This window comes from Zootoca vivipara, chromosome 1 (assembly GCF_965207765.1).
Source record: "Zootoca vivipara chromosome 1, rZooViv2.hap1.1, whole genome shotgun sequence".
Taxonomy (NCBI): Eukaryota; Metazoa; Chordata; class Lepidosauria; order Squamata; family Lacertidae; genus Zootoca; species Zootoca vivipara.
Genome location: NC_142582.1, coordinates 65,575,046 through 65,595,995, shown reverse-complemented (window position 1 = coordinate 65,595,995; position 20,950 = coordinate 65,575,046). Strand labels below are relative to the sequence as shown.

At 42.2% G+C, this 20,950-nt stretch overlaps 1 protein-coding gene across 1 annotated transcript in view; it reads left to right on the top strand.

The window, feature by feature from the left end:
• The first annotated feature begins 4,626 nt into the window (after window positions 1-4,626).
• The window catches only part of PDE3B (phosphodiesterase 3B), a 65,078-nt gene continuing 48,754 nt past the window's right edge, over window positions 4,627-20,950 (top strand). The window contains exon 1 of the mRNA XM_035128201.3: window positions 4,627-9,078. Coding sequence (XP_034984092.3) covers window positions 8,056-9,078 — 1,023 coding nt within the window. The 5' untranslated portion in view covers window positions 4,627-8,055. The remainder of the gene's footprint in view (window positions 9,079-20,950) is intronic.

The following is a 20,950-nucleotide window of genomic DNA, read 5'->3' as shown; positions in this document are numbered from 1 at the left end:
AAGGAACCTGGCCACCCTACTTAAAGAGTCTTTAAAGACTTTCAAAATTATTCTTGCTCATCTTCACAGAATAGTAACAGATTCTAGTTGTCACGGGTTATGTCCCAAAGTATAAGCATTTTTGTTACATTTTTGCCTTATGTATAAGGAGGTTTTGCTACATTTTTGGCTGTTGTGATCAAGGATATTATTAGCTCATTGCTATATTTGTTTTAGTTATTTATTAAATTCCCATACTTCCCTTCAGCCGAGGATCATAAGGCAGTTTACAATATATTTTGACTGCCAACACAAAAGAATAGTTCTGATATGGAAACTTATCATTAATACAAATTTGTCTGGAGTCCCTTTTGCTATATGTGAGGCTTGTGTCCTTTTACCCTTGTAATTCCCTACTACACGACTAGATGGGAACTACTGCTTCAATTGTTATTTATTTAATCTATTATTTTCATTATGCCTTTGTATATGCACTCTCAGAGTTGGCAGCCTTGGTCAGCAAATAATCTTTTCTGTCTTTCATATCTTGTTTGCCAGTTGTGTTTACTCATCCATTTTTCTCTTTAGTTGTCAAGCAGCAACCACCCAAACTGCATCCTCTGTACCAAAAGCCATCTAAGGAACCCCAGCAGATGGTCTAGCTGCTGTGAAACAAAGAGTTGCTTTCATTCTTAAATTTGTTTCCTCAGCTCTTTTCATTTGGTAACTCTGTAATAGAACACTTGACCTTTACAAAGATCAAAATGTAAATAAAGTTCTTTTCATGTTGTTCTTTAGCAACCATTTAAAAAGTCAAATAACATTAAAGCCCTTTTTTACTTTTAAAATGTTATTGCTGCCAAGATCTCTCTCCCCCTCTGCCTTGGAGTCCTTCTGTATCACAATATGCATTAGACCTGAACAGGCTTGTCAGCATCAGGTGATCAGAACTATAAAGCCCAATCCTCTGTGGTTTAACTTGGAAATAAGTCCCAATGAAATCAATTAATCTACGCTGTAGCCTTGCAGCAGAAGGCCCACTGGGTTCAGTGATGCTTATATCTATGGTAGTTATGTATAGGATCGCAACCTTTATTCAAGGGGAAAGGGAGTTAGGGGGCAGTCCTATACATTCTTACCTTAAGCCTTTTGAACTCAATGGGTCTTTCTGCTAGGAAAACAGGAATAGGACTGCACTGATGGAAGCAAGAATATGCTTTTACTTTGTCTTAAACTCAGAAGAAAACAGGTTCAGATTCAAGACCCATCAATAAAAACATGCATAGGATTGGACTGCTAATTTACAAAAACAAACTTTGGAAAGGTTGTGGTTAAGCTTACATGATGATAAAGTATGCACAGTATGTCACATTAAAAAAACCCAAATGATTTAATACATCTAGATTTTACTCTGCAGTAGGTTGAAAACTTTCCACTGCATAAAATGTGAAAAGTCATTTCTTAGAACTTTATATTGGTTCCAAGAATATACTTATCACTGAAATACCAACAAGCATTTCTCAAACTTATCTTATGGCTTCATTTTTTGTATTTTTTGTATAATTGTGGTATTGATTTTCACTTTGAAACATCTACCTATTATGAAGATTGAACTAATGCTCAGAAAAAGTGTTGCCGATTTTTAATTGAGCAACCACCCCACTGTGAAAAACCTTGCCTGATTTCTTCAGATCATGTTGCTGTGAAAGGAATGGGAGCAGAGCAGCTTTTCGGAGTACATTTGCAAATCTAGCTCAGATAGATATAGATACAGGTCTTGTGCTAAAATTCTGCTTGTGGTTTCCCAGTGGCTTCTGGTTGGCCACTATGAGAACAGGATGCTGGACTAGATGGGCCATAGGCCTCATTCAGCAGGCTCTTATCGAACTACCTGCACACAAGACTTTTTAGCATGGAAGCATGCCTGGATCGTGATCAATAATTCTATTTTTCTTCCTAAGATATATATTTATGAGGCCCATAGATATTTCAGTTATGCTTCTACAGTGGAGTATGCATAGCTCAGTTCATTGTAGCAGTTCTCTGAAACACGTCAATGCACTTCAAATAAATGAAAATGGTAAGCAGAAATGTTTGTAGGATCAAAGCCCAAGGTGTAGTGCAAATAGCAGAAGAGCATGGGCCATGGGAAAAAACATTTTTTACAAAGACTGCAATAAAATCAGTGTTTTTCTTATCTGCCTCAGGAATTTAAAACAAGCTGTATTGGATCAGACCAAAGGGCTATCTGTTCTCAGATGCCTATGGGACGCATACAAGCATGGCATGAGTGCAACTGCCCTCTCCCTACTCTCATGTTGCCCAGCAACTAGTATTCATGAGGCATACTGCTTCTGATGCTTGAGGTACCGGTAGTACAGAGCCATCCTGGTTAGTAACCAGCCATTGATACCCTTATCTGCCTTAAATTTGTCTATATTATTTGAAAGCCATCCAGACGGGTAGCTATCAGTACATCTTGTGGTAGTGAATTTTAACTATGCGCTGCAGGAAGAACTGGATTTTGTCTGGCTTGCATTCTCCAACCTTCAGCTTAATTGGATGGCTCCAGACTCTAGTATTATGTGGGAGAAAAGCTTTCTTCTTTCTCCAAATAAAGCATCATTTAAACACCTCTTACCTTTTTCTAAACTGTAAAGCCCCAAGTGGATGCACTTTTTGGAACTTCCTGCTCTCCCAACATCATTTTTGGAGAGTCAGAACTATACAATGTGGTCATACATACAACTGATTTGTGTAAAGATCAGATAATTATATGTCACCACTGCATTCAGCCTCAGGGTCCCACCAAGCTGTTCTTTGCGATTGTATTGTGAATATGTCTTTGACACAATAATAGTGCATTAGTGATGAAATAGTGATTAGATTGTCCATACACCTTTCTGCTTTATTAGATGTTCATTGATGTTCATTGATGCTTTCCCAATGTTACTGTGTTATTGGTATAGCACATCAAAAGCAGGACAAAAAAAAAAAAGTTCCACAACCCTGATATGTTTGCCGTATGAAAAGTTACAGGAGCTTACCAAGAAACTACAGGACATGAAAATATTGCAAATGAAACATTATGATTGCCACAAAACTTTTGCAGGTACAGATGATATTGAAGTGTGATCCTGTTGCTCCATGAGCAATTATCATAATGAATGCTGAATAAAAAGGATATTGGTTTTCTCCTATTTTTGGTTTCTCATTCATCTCTCTGAATACCGTATTGAGTGGAATAAAGCAGCGAATCCCACTCTTCATACAATTCAGAAGCAAAACCTAAATGACAGCGCTACTGCAGTATAATGGCTTGAGCTGAGGCCTTTGCAGAGCTTAACTACTCCACATTCTTAATGTTTGACACCACTGTGACACAATTATCTGGAGTAAACAGTACACTAAGAGTATGGTTGAGTTTGGTGAAGGATGCAGCCAATAATACTGTAGTTTTTTTTCTGGAATAAATCTGGAAGATTTAACCTGTATCTGACCTTTCTCTGTTATTGAGAATTTCCAGTATGACTTTCAATACAAATTTATTGAAGAATAATAGTCCAAAATTTGCTCCCCTTGGATTTTTTTTAAAAGGTAGGCTTTAGATAGACTAAATATAATTGTGGACGAAATGTAAATATTGAAAAATTAATCATCCTAGCTTATCTGGCTACAGTTCTGAATTTTTGTATATCATCATCCACTAAAGAATGTTTTAAAACACTGGAGAAGGCACCTGGGAGACTGTTTGGATGATGATTAAAATGTATCTGCCATTGATAAGAAATAGCTATATGCATAAGATAATAGCTGTAGATGTATGAGGTCTGTGGTACTATTTAACTTCTGATTTACAATGCAGGAAATGACTTTGGTACAATATACCCAGCCAAGTTATTGTACTTCATAATATTTTTCAGAGTGAATTTTAGTTTTGGGAGTCCTGTTGACATCATTCACATCTATTTACAGTTTGCCAACCTGCCGATTAATGCATTGGCGTTAACCGCTTTGTGTTAATTCAATTCAACATTATGTACAGCAAACATTTTCTTTGGCAGCACCATCTTAGTCACCTCTGCTCCAAGACCATCTGCTTTGGAGGTAGAAATATGATCCTGCCTTGACAACAGCGAGACAGCTTCTGGCAATGAAACATCCTTCCTCTGCAATTGTTTTTACAGATTCCTGACAGTACATAATGCACAATGCCTACATTATTAGAGATTTCACTGGTGTAAAGACATTTCTGAAAACAGCGTATTTGATTTTTTTCTATGTCCATGGAACATTGGTTCCATGTAGGCAATGGTAAAATGTCTACAACAGTCCTGTAGAACCTGAGACTCCTCAAGGCAACTAGACCCCACTAGTGGAGACTACTAGTGATTGACAGTTCCTCTGCATTTGTTGTCCCAGACCTGCAACAAAAATAGCTTTACAGTATGGTACTGAGCCTTCGGTAAGTCACCATTCATAGCTCATAGATATTATACGATTTCATAGACTTAAATAATTGTAGAGTTGGAAGCAGCTTCTCCATGCAAACCAGGAAGTGACCTCTCCAGACAGCAGAATGACTCTTCTTTTCTTATCTCTGCAGCTGCAATCTCCTGGGTGATCAAACACCATAAGACAGCATATTCCGTCAGTTTTATTGTCATACTCTTTCTGTGAAACACTTTACAATCAAGCAATATATAAAAGTGGTAAAAAAATAATATAATGCAAACATTATTAATATTTTACTTACATTTCAAGCCTATCCCACCCCAAATGTTCAGGATGGGTTAAAACATAGAAATATATACATTAAGTTATTAAAAAGGTGAAAAAAATAGGCAATACAACATATCCATTATCTTTTTAGTAGTGGTCCATCAGTTATGGAATCCTGTTACTTGGGAGGTGTTCATAGTCTTCTCATCGTTCTTTCTTCAACCTTAAGAACATTTTTTTCCTGCCATGTATTGTAATGAAGATTGTACTGGTTCAATATATTAGTTCCTACTGTTTTTAACTATTGACTTGTTTTTAACAGTTTTGACTAGATTATTTAAAGTTTTGAGAGAGTTCTTTTAAAAAGGTAGTTTGTGTGTGTGTGTGTGTAAATAAAAGGTCACCTTGTAAGAGTAATCCCCTTTGGATTTATGCTATCTTCAGACAAGGGCTAGAGAAAGGGGGGCGGGTTGCAGAGAATTTAGAGTAGGCCTAAGAGGTGAGAACCACTTGTCTGCTGGCTTCTGATACCTCCTGTATTTACATAAAAGCTAATGGCCTGAAGGCACCCTACACCACCATTTAAGTTTGCAGCCTTGGATTAACATTCTCGCCCAAAGTGAATATAGAGCTGGTGGAAGAAGTGGAGTTATAAAATGGAAAGCAGATAAGCATGAAATACGCCCCCCCCCCGGCCACCTCAGCTATTTCCCAGGACTGCCAAAACTCAACCCCAATAGAAAGTGTTTTTTTCTGAACGCTGCTCGAGGCCCCCACCCCGGCTGAGATTAAGCATTGAATGGTTATATAAGTAAAACTTAACCTTTCCCAATAGTGGTCACTCAAAGATAGTCCAGGAGCAAGATATTCTGAGCTGCCTTTACAAACAGAAAGGGGGCCAGAGTGTCCTCTCTGGAATGGGCATTTGTTGGAAGGGTTGAAAAAGATTTTGTGCCTTCAAACAGTTATATTCTATGTGTTTCACCATGGCTGCCTGGGTACTAGGTGTACCAGGCAGTTTACATAAAGAGATTGGCACAGTGCCCTTCCTGAAACAGACACTTGTATGGCTGTTGATTCTGGAGACATTTTCAGCTGAATATCATGGGTGCCAGCCAGATGTGTGACTTAGGTGACTGACACCAAAGGATCAGGATTTTTTTCATAAATGGGATAATGGTACTGTGTCCAGTCTCAAACTGACACACAGAGGTGAGTTTAGGAGAGGATTTCTTGCAGTACTGTATACTATGGACACCAAATAGAAGAGTTATGTCTATGTTTTGGCAGACCTTGGCTGCTAAAATTGCAGGAATTCTGGGTTGCTTTACTAAATGGGGTGTGTATCAACAGAATCAAGTTTTAAGCATGGGCAGTTTGGGGGAAGAGTTATTTTGCAGACAGAGAAATATAGGCACTTTTTATGCACTGTTTTTGTACTTTAGGAATACTGTTGTTGAACTTCGTAGAAACCTTAAAAAATCTATGTATTTCAACTTTTAACACTGTTAAATGGTACATAGGCTGTATTTTACAGCTACACCATGAGAGAAGATGACTTGTGCTACTAAAATGTTTGTAGTTTGTATTTTATACCCATAGGGGTGGAATTGTGGAATTTGTTGCTAGGTGTATATTGAGGGTGTTTTTGTTTTTAACACTCTCATTTTTTCTTTGTGAGAAGGTAGTGTAGCTGAGCTCCCTGGTAGGGTCAATTTACCTGCAGAAGTGAAAATAACATCTTGTTCAAATTGGGAATATCATTAAGAGCATTAAGATAATGGTCTTTGAGTCCCCATCTTTGGAATATGTTGGTTTATGTGCCTAGGGAAGGGAGGTAGCTGGGTGGAACAAGGAGCTATCATCTCTGTGAGTATGGGCAGTGAATTGCACAGCGTTGTGAATTGCATAGCACTAAATCCCTACGGAGGAAAGCACAGAATCCATAAAATGGGAGGATAACATATGGAACATATAAGGTGGATGCATCATGATTGATAAAAGTAGAAAATCATTATAATTAGATGGGGAAAAAATTATGGCGAATGACCCCTAGACTTGTTGCATAGCCCTACCCATTCTTGAATCCTGATAATTTATTGGGCTTTAGATTAGACCTAAAGATAGAACAAAATGGTGAAAATGACCTCTTACTGTGTCTAAAATGCTATTTTAATGGGGGCCTAATCTAAAATCAATTTTAATCAATTATTTTTCATAGTAAGAACTTCCGTTTGTTCCACACTTTTAAGACACAAAAATATTAAGCTATTAAAAGTTGCATGTTTAAAAAGAAAGAAAAGGTGCTGGGATAAACAAGAGAAGCATCCAATGTGAAGGTTTGAGACGAAAAATCTTGCATCCAACATTTAAACTGCAAATCTGTACTCATTTACCCTGGATCTATGCCCCACTGAACTCAGTGGGATGAACTACAAAAGCCTATCCATGTCTACTCAGCAGGGCCAGCCCAAATCTTTTTGGCATCATTCTGAGATGAACCACAAAATGGTCTCCCCCACCCCACCCGCCAGGAAAGAAGGGGTTTGAGTAAAGATCTACATTGAGTGGAAAATCAAATCAACCCCACCCGTCATTTGAACTGGGAATCAAAGGCAGTCATGGGGCAGGAAGGGAAAAGGGTCCCACTCTGAACCATGCTAGGTGGGTGCAGATAGACCAGGAGACTCCACAGGGCAGCCCCTGTTTCCCTCCCGGGTCTGCTGCTTCCGTGGAACCTGCCACTCGAGACGGTCGCCTCACTTTGCCTCATGCTGGCCCTGCTACTCAGAAGCAAGTCCTACGGAAATCAGCGGGGCTTACTCCTCAGTAAGCAGGGCGAGAGAACTGCAGCTTTACTGCCAATATGTTCCGAGATCGCGCGCTGTTCGGCCTCCCGCCGCCCCGTTAGGATCCATCTGTCCTTGAGCGGGTGAGGGGGGCGGACTTCGTCGGTGCTTCGGCACCTACTGCCACGTGACTTCACGCGGCGGCGGCGCCAAACTTCGTTCGCCACACCGAACCCTCCTGAAAGTCGTTATTTCTCAGAGCGTGGAAGCGCGCACGAACGGACCGTTGCAGCCGTTGAGCTCTGGGAGGCGACCGCGAGTTCTCTCTGAGGGAGCGCAGCGAGCGAGGGAGAAAGAGATACTTTTACCTTTCCCTCTCTCTTTTCCTCCTCCCCCCTTTTACCCACCATGCTCCGAGTCCGGACTCTAAGCCGCCGCCGCCGTTTGGGCTCCGCTCGCCGCCGCCGCCTCTGCTCCGCGTGCTTTTCTTTCGACGAAGATGAGCGAGGCAAAGCCGGGAGGGAAGAGAAGCTGACGGCCTCCCCGCTTTTCCCGCGCGACCACCATGAGGGAAGAGAAAGAAGCCTCCCCCTCCTGCTCCTCCCTCCCTCCTCACAGGCATAACAACAAACTTGCCAGCCCGCCTCCTGCCGCGGCCGGCGCGGAGCCCAGCCTGAGGAACGGCTACGTGAAGGGCCACGCGACCCCGCTGCCGCAGAGCCCGCCGCTCGGCTCCGTCTCGCTGCTCCGGGCCGCTTGCCGGCGGGGCTCCTTCTCTGTGGGGCTGGGCGCCCTGGCTGCCGCTTCGGCCGCGCTGCTGTTCTCGGGCTGGCTCGCCTGGGGCGAGGGCGAGAGGAAGGCGGCGGCGGCGGCGGCTCCGGGGGCGCTGCTGGCGGGGCTGGGCCAGTGCCTGAGCCCGCTCTTCACCCTCGCCTGCGCTTTCTTCTTCCTCACCTGCTACCTGGCCCGGGACGAGCCCGGCGGCCCCCGGTGGCTCCTGGCGCTGCCTCTGTGCTGCCAAGCGGGGGACTTGGCGGCGCTGCTCTTCCCCCGCCGAGAGGAGGTGGCTGAACAGGGCGCACCCGGTCCCCCGACGGCCCAACTGCAGGTGTTGGCGGGCCGGCTGCTGGCCACGCTGAGCACCGTGGCCGGGCTGACCCTGGCGCAGCGCAGCCTCGGGCACCGCAAGAGACTCCTGGTGCTGGCTTTCTCCGCCCTCGTGTGGCTGCTGTCGCTCTCCAGCCTGGACTCTCTGGCCCCGGCCCTTAGGCTCCTGCTGTCCGGCGCCGTCGGAGTGGCGGGGTGTCTGCTGGCGCTGCTGGGCAGACGGCGCTGCCCCTTCGCCTCCTCCTGCTGTTGGTCGCCCGGGCGGGAGCCGCAGCTGCACCACCAGCACCAGCCGTCGTCGCACGACCACCCCCAGTCTCCTTACCCCAAGTCGCCGAGCGGCGCAGCGGAGGAGAAAGTGCCTGTGATACGACCCCGGAGGAGATCCAGCTGCGTGTCTTTGGGGGAGACGTCCACCAGTTACTATGGAAGCTGCAAAATGTTCAGGAGACCCTCGTTGCCTTGCATTTCCAGAGAACAGGTAAGCCTTCCTCCGGCAGGGAGATGAAGGGTAGGTTTTCTCTAACAGAAAACTTTGGCCTCGGCCAGAGACGCTGGAGAAAGAAGATCGCAGTTTGCTTGCTAGGGGCTCAGGCACTATTTTGATGTTTTAGGTTTATCTTAAATCCGGGGTGAAAGTGAACATTTCGATTGGTCTGTACTGTTTAGTGTCCTAAGAACTCCAGTCTCCTGGTATAAACTTCTATATGTTGTACTTCCTGATATTCTACCCCTTTTGGAAACTTGCATGCTCCATAGGAACATAAAATGAAACCTTATTAGGACTTTATATCAGGACAGCAAAAATGGTGAAGTGATGTAACTTTTTCAGCAAGAAAGACTTTTCAGTTGCAAAGTTAGTACTGTATGATTTTTCCAAACTGAATTTCCACGCAACCATGGAGCTTTTGGAATTAGCCAGGTAGTGCCATGGAGAAGGACGGGGGAAAGTTTGAACATGCAAACAGAATTCTTTTGCCAACGAAGAGGATGTTTGTTCACAGTTTTTCATGCAGCATTGCTTATCATTTGATTCATTGAAATCCAGCAAACTGGGCAAGCTTCACTTACTAAAAAAACAAAGGAGCACGTTACCAGAATTTGAGAGGCAACCTGTTATGCTTTGATAACATAGAGGACTAATAACGGTTTCATATGGTGCCAAGAAACAAGGCTGAGGCTGAGGAAAGAATACTGCAAATCCTGTATCAACATTAGATAGGGTTTCAATACGTTAAGCTAATAGCATTTGTTCTATGAAAAGCTGAAATTCAACTCTGAAGTGACACAAAGCATTTACTGGCTGTATTGTCATAGGAAACAACTGGCATATATAGTGTGTATATGTGATTGAATCAAGCCATCTTTCTCAGCAGGAATTGTGCTTGAATGGATTATTAGTGGGCACATTTTTCTAATATTCTTCTGTAATTTATCTTGTGCATAATACAGTACATTATCTTGCGTAAGCAAAGTGTGAATACCCCAAATAGAAATAGTCAGACACTGGAAAAACTTTAGAGTTGACAGCTAGTATGGAATTTCCTCCTAATTGGAAAAATTGACTATCACACAAAAATTGGCCAGTAACAAATTAAGACAGCATTTGAGGAGTTTCTATTGAACTGGCTCCACCTTATGTTGCATCAATAAACTTCTTATTAATGTGTTTTTATCCTAAGGCTGCAATTCTATGCACAAATTTGTTGTACTTCCTGATATTCTACCCCTTTTGGAAACTTGCATGCTCCATAGGAACATAAAATGTTCCTATCTGAAGAAGTATCTGAAGAAGTGTGCATGCACACGAAAGCTCATACCAAAATATAAACTTAGTTGGTCTTTAAGGTGCTACTGAAGGAATTTTTTATTTTGCTTCGACTCAGACCAACACGGCTACCTACCTGTAACTATGCACAAATAGTGAGAGTGGTTTCCTACTATATAAGGTTTCCTACTATATAAGGTTGGGCTGTCTAGTTCTCAGACAGAAGCTTTTCTATACTGAGGTTTTCTGTGAAGTGAAAAAGCATATGGATATGCTGGAACTTAGAAATGTACTGTATGGCTGCTTAGTTTGTTTTATTGTAATGCAATTGTATTTTTTGATTAAAATCTTAAGTTCTGTGTGTCTCCAGCAAGCTGTTCTTGAACACGGTCTAAGATTTACTGCTTAGTTTTCTAAAACTCTTTGTTCATGTTTACTATGATAAAGGAAATTTACATTGCATTTTTATTTTAAATGAATTAGAAATTAACTGAAAGTATCATCTTTGTTATGGAGCATAGGATTATTAGTAGGCTTTCAGAAATAGTTTTGTAGTCAGATATTTGAAGTAGCCTACTAATTATATTTAGTAAATAATGCAATGTATATAATAATAGTAAATGCCCTTTGTATATACGGCTTTTTTTTTAGCATAAAACATTGCAAATAGAGAAACATGAATATTTTACTTTTCACACCTTCACACCTTTCAACATTAAAAAGCCAATTCATATTGCTCAAAAGGAGTTAATAGGTGTTGTATATCAGTTAGTAACTCTTAATATAGCCCATTACCTTAGTATTCAGATCATGGCCTTATTATGCCAGACATTTGTGCTAAACCAGTTTTATGTAGTTTTTAAAAGTACACTCCCTTATTTCTGCAGGGAGATTCAAGCAAGTTTTAAAAATCCTTTTAATAATATATTATATACATATGATCAATCTTAATGGTGCAAATATCTCTTCCTAGCTTTCTAGTCAAGACTGTATAACACTGGTCCTGAGAGACCTGCATTGGCTCCCAGTACATTTCCGAGCACTATTCAAAGTGTTGGTGCTAACCTTTAAAGCCCTAAACGGCCTCGACCCAGTATACCTGAAGAAGCGTCTCCACCCCCATTGTTCAGCCCAGACACTGGGGTCCAGCACCGAGGGCCTTCTAGCGGTTCCCTCACTGGGAGAAGTGAGGTTACAGGGAACCAGGCAGAGGGCCTTCTTGGTAGTGGCGCCTGCCCTGTGGAACACCCTCCCATCAGATGTCAAAGTAAATAAGCAAGTGTCTTACCTTTAAAAGACATCTGAAGGCAGCCCTGTTTAGGGAAGTTTTAAATGTTTAATGCTGTATTGTGTTTTTAATATTCGGTTGGAAGTCGCCCAGAGCAGCTGGGGAAACCCAGCCAGATGGGTGGGGCATTAATAATAATAATAATAATAATAATAACAGCAATAATTCTTCTTCTTCTTAAAGCAGTACACTGTGTGTTTAATCCTGTATGTATCTACACAGAATAAATCACATTTAGTTCATTGGGGCTTACTGTCAAATAAATGGGCATGGGGCTGCTGTCTAAGAGTTAATTTATTTGAACATTTAAAGAATTTGTTTCATACGTATAGCACTTGAATTTTCACTTTCAGAAAACACAAAACAAATCAAATTCTTTCATTGGGGGAGTGTGGTAGAAATGCAAGAAAATCAGTCTGTCAGTACAATTTTAGATCTAGGAACTTGCTTTAAAATTGCATAATTGGTACATTATTATGGTGCCTTGTAATTCTGTGGTGCCAGTTCCAAAGCACAGATCAAACAAGATGGAAACAACCACATATTATATGCACCAATTTGGGCAGGAATGTGCCCATTAAGTTATTTGTAAGCTTCTTGAACACTGGAAGTTTGCACTAAAAAGTATTTGTTTGCACTATTAGACTACAGTGGTACCTTGGTTCTCAAACTTATTCCATTCCAGGAGTCGGTTCAACTCCCAAAACCGTTCAAAAACCAAGGTGCGGCTTCCAATTGGCTGCAGGAGCTTCCTGCAGCCAAGCGGAAGCCGTGTTGGACATTCGGCTTCCAAAAAACATTTGCAGACCAGAACATTTACCTTATTATTCCATGTATAAGACGCCCCCATGTATAAAACAATCCCTATTTTTTAAAAACCCAAAATTAAGAAATTTAGCTTTTGGGGTGGGGGAGGTCACTTCTGCCAATCGTTCGCCTGCCACCGCCGATCTCTTGCCACAGCCATTACCAATTGCACATCTCGCTGCAGCCACCAATTGTCTGCCCGCTTGCTGCCACCAACAGCCCACTCACCTACTTGCCGTAGCCACCAGTCGCCTGCCCAATTGCCACAACCACAGCCAATCGGCAGCAGGCCTTGCCGCAGCCACCAATCACCTGCCCAATCGTTGCCAATCTCCTGCTTGCTGCTGCCATACGTCCTCCCTCTGCATTCACTATTCATGTATAAGACGACACCCAATTTTTGCCTAATTTTCTTTTTAGCAAAAAGCATCGTCTTATGCATGGAAAAATATGGTACTTCCGGGATTGTGGCATACAGGAGCCAATTTGTTCGATAACTAAGCCGTTCGGGAACCAAGGTACCACTGTATATACATGATGCTATGTGGTAAGAGCAGCCGTGTGCATTTCCCTGATACAGAAATGGTGTAATGTTTGGAAAGGAACCTGTATGGAAGAGGTGTGCAAGTTTCAGATGAGGAAATTACTTGTTTATCTCCCCAGTGCAAGTTCCCTTTTTAATGTCACACTAATTGTGGCAAAACAGGAAGCACATCTCACTCATGAATTATGCTTCTTCTCTCCATCAAAAGAAAATGTAGTATTTGTAATTTACTGTAATTATGCCAGTCTTCCTTTCTTGGGGAAAGTCTTGAGTGGCTGGTCACTGACCAGATCCAGGTGCTTTTGAAAGAAACTGATTTTCTAGATCCTTTTCAATCAGGGTTTAGGCCCAGTTTTGGCACAGAAGCTGCTTTGGTCACCTTGTATGATGACCTCTGTTGGGGGAGAGACAGGGGAAACATGTCCATGTTAATTGTCCCCAATGTCTCAGCAGCTTTCCAAACCATTAACCATGGCATCATTCTGGAGTGGCTGTCTGAGTTAGAGTTGTTTGGTACTGGTTTGCAGTGGTTCTGGTTCTACTTGGATTATCGTTTCCAGATGGTGATGCTTGAGGAGCACTCTTCAGCCCTGTGAAGCCTTCAATGTGGGGTTCATCAGGGTTCATTTTTATTTCCTATGCTGTTCAATATTTGAGTGAGCTGAAACCTCTGAGTGGGGTTATTCCGAGTTTTGGAGTATGTTGTGAGCAATATGCTGATGGTACCCAGCTCTGCTTCTCCTTTATATCTGGAGGTGTGGCAGTGGATGTGCTGGCCATTGTTTTGCCTCAGTAAGGTGAGAGCCAACAAACTGAAGCTCAATCCAGATAAGATTGAGGCACTATTAGTGGGTGGTTCCCTAGAGCAGAGGGATGGGAGGTGGCCTGCTCTTGATGGGGTTACACTTCCTCTGAAGGAGCAGGTACATAGCTTGGAGGCAGTTCTGGATTCTTTGCTTTCTCTTGAGGTGCAAGTGGCCTTATTGGCAAGGAGTGCCTTCCATCAGCTTCAGCTTGGTGACCGCACTGTGCTGCTGCCTTGACAGGGATAGCCTAACTTCTGTCATCTGGTAACCTCTAGATTAGATTATTGCAATGTATTTCAGCTGGTGCAGAATTGCCCCTTGTTCCCTGGGGCAAGACTGTTTGAGCATATTGCACCAATCCTGGCTCAACTGCACTAGCTGCCAATTAGGTAGGGTGCATCAGTTTCGGGGCCCAAAGTGCTAGTTTTGACCTATAAAGCGTTAAATGTCTCAGGACCACAATACCTGAAGGACCTCCTGAACTGACCTGGACCCTGCAATCATCACCTGAGGCCCTCCTTCATGTGTCTCCTTGCAGTGCTTACCCGTTTGTGGAATGCTCTCCCCAGGGAGGCTTGCCTGTGATCACTCTGATCTTTGGATTAAGGGCGCTATACAAATTTAATAAGTGATAAAACACACAATATCAACATGGTACTTGCTTCTAGCTTGAATGCCAGCCTTTTGCTGTCTAAATAGAAGACATAGTTCTTGTTTGTAGCCTGTATTTATTGCTGGATGTGAGGGAGAGCAGCTACAGACAGCCTCCTCTCATCTTAAGATCAAGCTCTTCCCCCAGCGCCAGTGGGAGCGGGGAGGGGGAGGTCTTCAGTGGGGAATCAGGAAGTAGAGGGCATGGCTCAGGTAGGGTATCAGAGCCACTGCTCCGCTCAGGAGAGGAAATGGGAAGCAGGGAAAGGGAGACCAGAAGACCGCTCCCGCCAACGCCGGAATTGCGCAAAAAGCGGCGGGGGCGGAGATTCAATGTTCCCAGGCTACTTTGTTGGAGGAAAACGCGGGAACCCCCATTCGGAGGTTCTGACCCAGACTGACAACATGTACATAGTACTGACTCTGCACTGTAAATAGTTTGCACTGAATAAAAGAATGAAAAGGCAACGTCGTGAGGAGTCTTTACTCTAGAGTAGCCTCCACCACGCCTGTGACACTTGCTAAGAACTTAAAAGTGCAATCCCAACCCCTTATCTTGCCACTGGAGGGAACGAGTATAAGGTGGAGATAACTCTCCATCAGAACTCGACCAGTGGGAATGGCTCTGCAGAACCCTCAGAACCTTCCCATTGCCACTGTTCTCTTCCAAAAAGGCCCTGACAGGATATTACAGCACAGGGCATGTGGCTTTGGTACTGGTGGGTTCAAAGCCTTGCCGTTCCTCTGTAGCTGATACAAGTGGAGTGAGGTGGTGGGGGTGGGAATAAAAGAAAATACCTCCAGCTTCTGCCCTGGCTGGTGCAAGCAGCAGGATATGGGACAATGTGGCTGCGCTTCTGCTTCCCTCTGCCCTCCTGCTCTCTAGCTGGGGCTTATGTTTACTCTGCCCCCCACCCCTCAAATTCCAGAAGTTGAGTGGTCAATAAAAAGGAATTGTGGCATTGTACAAGCTAACTGGATTATTGTGAAATTAACTGAACCTTTCTAAAAGGAGTCCTAGATGTAACACTGCAACAGTAGTTTACATTTTAAATAGTGTGTGGATTATGGTTTATGTAAAGCAGCATGTGCTATCCAATTTTCACAGTTTTCCTTTGAATTAATCCCATTCTTTTAATCCCATACTAAACTTCTCTCTCTCCATGCTGAAACAAATTACGGTAGTTTCCCACAAGCCAGAAACGTAGTACAAAAATGCAGCGGTGGAGGAAGCCTGAGGGAAGAGCCTGATGGAGCTTGTCTTGCAAGCCTCCCATAAGCATTTGGTTGGCCACTGTGAGAACAGTATGGTAGACTAGATAGGGATTTGGCCTGAACCAAGAGGACTCCTCTGTTTGAATTATTTGCCCATTCCATAGAATTGCTAATATTTTGGGTTTTTCTCACTCCCATTAGGGCTCATTTGAGCTAGAGAAAAAGTGGGTATAGTGCATCGTGGGATGTCCCTACTTCAATATTGAATCTTGGAATGCATCCTTAGTGTAGCAGCCGTTGCTATAAGGGCTCATATGCACTACTGCTGTCTGAAAGAATGGTGGTCTAAAAATTGCCTGTGCCATTTTAGTTTGTAGAGATATCCTGTACAAAAAGCTATTCTTTTTCAACCCAAGGTCCACATTTCCTCATGGTGAGCCTTCCATGGCCCACATGCAAGTGATATGTAGGAGACCAGAGGCAAAAATAGGTGAATAAATGAATGTAACTCTTTCCTCCAGACCGTAGACCAGGGGTCCCCAAACTAAGGCCCGGGGGCCAGATGCGGCCCAATCGCCTTCTCAATCCGGCCCGCGGACGGTCCGGGAATCAGCATGTTTTTACATGAGTAGAATGTGTCCTTTTATTTAAATGCATCTCTGGGTTATTTGTGGGGCATAGGAATTCATTGATTTTTTTTTCAAAATATAGTCCGGCCCCCCACAAGGTCTGAGGGACAGTGGACCGGCCCCCTGCTGAAAAAGTTTGCTGACCCCTGCCGTAGACTATATTGTAGCATTGCAACCGTTAGAGGTTTCTACACTGTCCCACCCATATAATTACTTAATCCTCTATCCAGGCAAGCAAAATACATTACAATGTGAGGGAAATACCCCTCTTCTAGCAATAGCAATTATTTCTTTTAGAGGAAGTTTTATTTATAATTTAGAGCAAATTTGTAGTCATTGGTTTGTATCTGAAGAAGTGTGCATGCACATGAAAGCTCATACCAATGACAAACTTAGTTGGTCTCTAAGGTGCTACTGGAAGGAATTTTTTTATTTTGTTTCGACTACGGCAGACCAACACAGCTACCTACCTGTAACTAGAATCATTGGTTTGTGTTAACTTTAAAATTATTTAATTTTCTTTGTCTCCCAGTAGATATATCTTTTCCATATCTTCACCCTTGTTCTTGTGGTTAGAGATGTTTTTTTCAAATATATGCATAGTTTTGTTTTGAAGAAAAGTTTTAATTTGATGTAATGAAAAAATAAATAGGAACATCAAAATACTGGTATGAAAGAATCTATGAGAACTTTTAAAATGATAGTCAGGGGTTAAATTCTGCATTTCAGTGTCTTTTGAGTAAAACAGGATGTAGTGACATTACTGTCAGGCTGCTGGTGTGAGTGCAAACAGATGAGGAAATGCTAGGGCTGACACTCCAGTATGGGCTGTTGTCTAGGAAACGGTTTGCGTCATTCCACCCAGCAATTAGCTTACAGTGCTTTTATTTTTGATAGTGTAGTAAGCTGAAGTTGACTGTAACAAAGAAAAGGCTAGAAAAGGTAGGTAGCTGTGTTGGTCTGCCGTAGTCGAAACAAAATAAAAAATTCCTTCCAGTAGTCATTGGTATGAGCTTTCGTGTGCATGCACACTTCTTCAGATACACTGAAACAGAAGTCACCAGAGCCAAATCACCCATTCCCACCACCCTTCTGAGTAATACCCCTCCCCACCCTCTCACTATATACAGTGGTACCTCGGTTTATGAACACAATTGGTTCCGGAAGTCTGTTCATAAACTGAAGCGTTCATAAACTGAAGCGAACTTTCCCATTGAAAGTAATGGAAAGTGGATTAATCCGTTCCAGACGGTCCGCAGAGTAACCGTTCATAAACTGAAGCGAACTTTCCCATTGAAAGTAATGGAAAGTGGATTAATCCGTTCCAGACGGGTCTGTGGAGTACTTAAACTGAAGCGTTCATAAACTGAAACATGGGTGTAATTGGTTCCGGAAGTCTGTTCATAAACTGAAGCGTTCATAAACTGAAGCGAACTTTCCCATTAAAAGTAATGGAAAGTGAATTAATCCGTTCCGGATGGGTCTGCGGTGTTCATAAACCGAAAATTCATAAACCGAGGTGTTCATAAACCGAGGTTCCACTGTATAAGGGTCTGGTGACTTCTGTTTCAGTGTACAATGGAACCTCGTTTAATGAAAACCTCGGTTTATGAATTTTCGGTTTATGAACGCCGCGGACCCATTTGGAACGGATTAATTCACTTTCCATTACTTTTAATGGGAAAGTTCGCTTCAGTTTATGAACGCTTCAGTTTATGAACAGACTTCCGGAACCAATTACACCCATGTTTCAGTTTATGAACGCTTCAGTTTAAGTACTTCACGGACCCGTCTGGAACGGATTAATCCACTTTCCATTACTTTCAATGGAAAAGTTCGCTTCAGTTTATGAACGGTTACTCCGCGGACCGTCTGGAACGGATTAATCCACTTTCCATTACTTTCAATGGGAAAGTTCGCTTCAGTTTATGAACGCTTCAGTTTATGAACAGACTTCCGGAACCAATTGTGTTCATAAACCGAGGTACCACTGTATCTGAAGTAGTGTGCATGCACACGAAAGCTCATACCAATGACAAACTTAGTTGGTCTCTAAGGTGCTACTGGACGGAATTTTTTTATTTTGTAAAGAAAAGGCTGATGGTACTGTTACAGTTCTGAAGGCATAACATATTTTTCTGTGTATAAGACTAGTTTTGTTTTGTTTTACTCAAAAATTAGGTTTAAAATTGGGGCTCGTCTTATACATGGGTAATGCTGGGGTGTGTGTGGTGTTTTCTTAATTTGGAATCCCCAAAAATAGGGGGCGTCTTATACATGGGGCGTCTTATACACAGAAAAACATGGTAGCTTTTGTGGGAAATGGTAATAAAATATAAATATTAAAAACATAATAGAATTTTATATCCATTAATAATGAAAACTAAGTTATTAATTTATAAATGAAAAGGTTTTTCTGATCTGTTTTTAGATCAATTATTAAGATTTTTTGTTAAAACCATAAAAAAATTAAAAAGCAGTTTAAAATACTATATTGAAAATACATATTATTACTAGTTCTAATTTGCAAATAGTGTGATACATTTTTCATGTTCAAATGAATTATACATTGCTGTGGTATGAAAATGGGAAGTCCATATTTGCATTTTTAAATTGCAAATTCATAGTCTGATAGTGTAATTACATATATCTTTATGAAAATTAAAGTCCCACTGTGTAGCGAGGTACTTACTGCCTAGTAAATGTGTCTAGGATTGCATTCTTGACATAAATATCTACTTATTTGAACTTATAAGGTTGTATGTAGCATAAGTTTGAATTTGTCTGAACCACCCAGCTGTACTATAGCATGTGGGCAAATGTTACAACTGAAAACTAATCATCTTTGCGTAGGTACAGAAGTAGTAAGTATAGAAACAGGTCTTCTTTTTCCACCAGCACATCCTATGTTCAGAATGATGGAAGCTTCCGCTCAAATTTGGACACAGCGTTCCTCGCCAATACAAGACTGTTTGCAGAACCTTAGATTGTTAGGATCCCACCCCTAACACACCTAAAAACATGATTTTTCTCTTTTAAAAAAGGCAAAATATACTGCCCTCAAGTGGACATCAAAGGAACAGACGGCAAATATTGCCATAATCCTGCCCACTCCTCTTCCTCCTCTACCTCCTAGGCCGAAGGCTTTACAGACTAGGCCGAATGGAGGCACTGACTCGCCTGGGTGGGGGGAAAAGAGGGAGTTGGGGGATTCACAGGGATGAGTCGGGGGGGGGGAGGAACAGAATAGGTCATGGATCGGGACGGGGGGGCAGTCACAGGGATTAGCCATTGCAACGCGTGCCAGGGCCAGTTAAAAAGGTAAAGGGGCCCCTGACCATCAGGTCCAATCGTGTCTGACTCTGGGGTTGCGGCGCTCATCTCGCTCTATAGGCCGAGGGAGCCAGCGTTTGTCTGCAGACAGCTTCCGGGTCATGTGGCCAGCATGACAAAGCTGCTTCTGGCGAACCAGAGCAGCGCTCAGAAACGGCATTAACCTTCCCGCCAGAGCGGTCCCTATTTATCTACTTGCACTTTTGATGTGCTTTTGAACTGCTAGGTGGGCAGGAGCTGGGACCGAGCAACGGGAGCTCACCCCGTTGCAGGGATTCGAACCGCCGACCTTCTGATCAGCAAGCCCTAGACTCTGTGGTTTAACCCACAGCCCCACCTGGGTCCCTCTAGGGGCAGGGCCAGTTAGTCCATTATAAATCTTTGTAACACGAGCATTTCAGACAAAGCTTCTGTCTCAATAGATTTTTTCATCTTCATGGAGTCATGGGACTGTATCCTAAGTATTTTAATTGTGAGCCAACCAGCATTTGACCATCATCCTGATTTCAGCTCTCTGTTGTTAAAACATTGCCTTCATTTATGAAATTGTAGCTCATATCTGGTGTCATTATAAAAGCTTTCTTCAGTAGCTTTACTTTTCTTTCAACACATGACATTTCTTGTTTGTTTGTTTGTTTTAAAAAATGTACCAGCAGTTATAATATTTTAATTGAAATACATGCTTCCTTACATTGCAATTCTGTACATATATACTCAGAAATTAGCACCTTTAAATTCAGTGGACTTACTTCCAGGTATAGAGTTGCAACCTTAGAGGTTCATAGAATAGCAGCCTTAAATTGACTGCTGTTTGTCATTCTATATTTTTCTGTGGTTCCCAGATCTCTTTTCCTTTTTTCTGTCACCCTCCTACTTTCTCATGCTCTCCCATTTCTGTACCATTCCATAAATTCCCTTCTCATCACCAACAATATTGTTATTCCACATTTTTATTTGAACCAGTTATGAAATTTACAGAAGTGTATGGTTGAAATTAAATCTTTTTCCACCCAGATATTTTTTACATTATTCCAAAGCAATTTCTCAGGAGGTTGGGAAAGGAAGAATTTATTTGTGCTTTATAATGTGTATGAATCAATCTGTACGCGAACAGTTACATTTTCATCTGTGGGTATTTGTAATTTTACATTCAGTACCTTTTCCTTCAATGTATGGGTCAGAGAATCATAGAATTGCCCACTTTAAATATGAAAGTAGTTTTCACTCTTGGTGAGATAGTGACAGAAAATTACTGTGGTTTTAAGATTGTTATTGAAAGGGCAAGCAATGGGAGAAATGCCTTTAGCACACA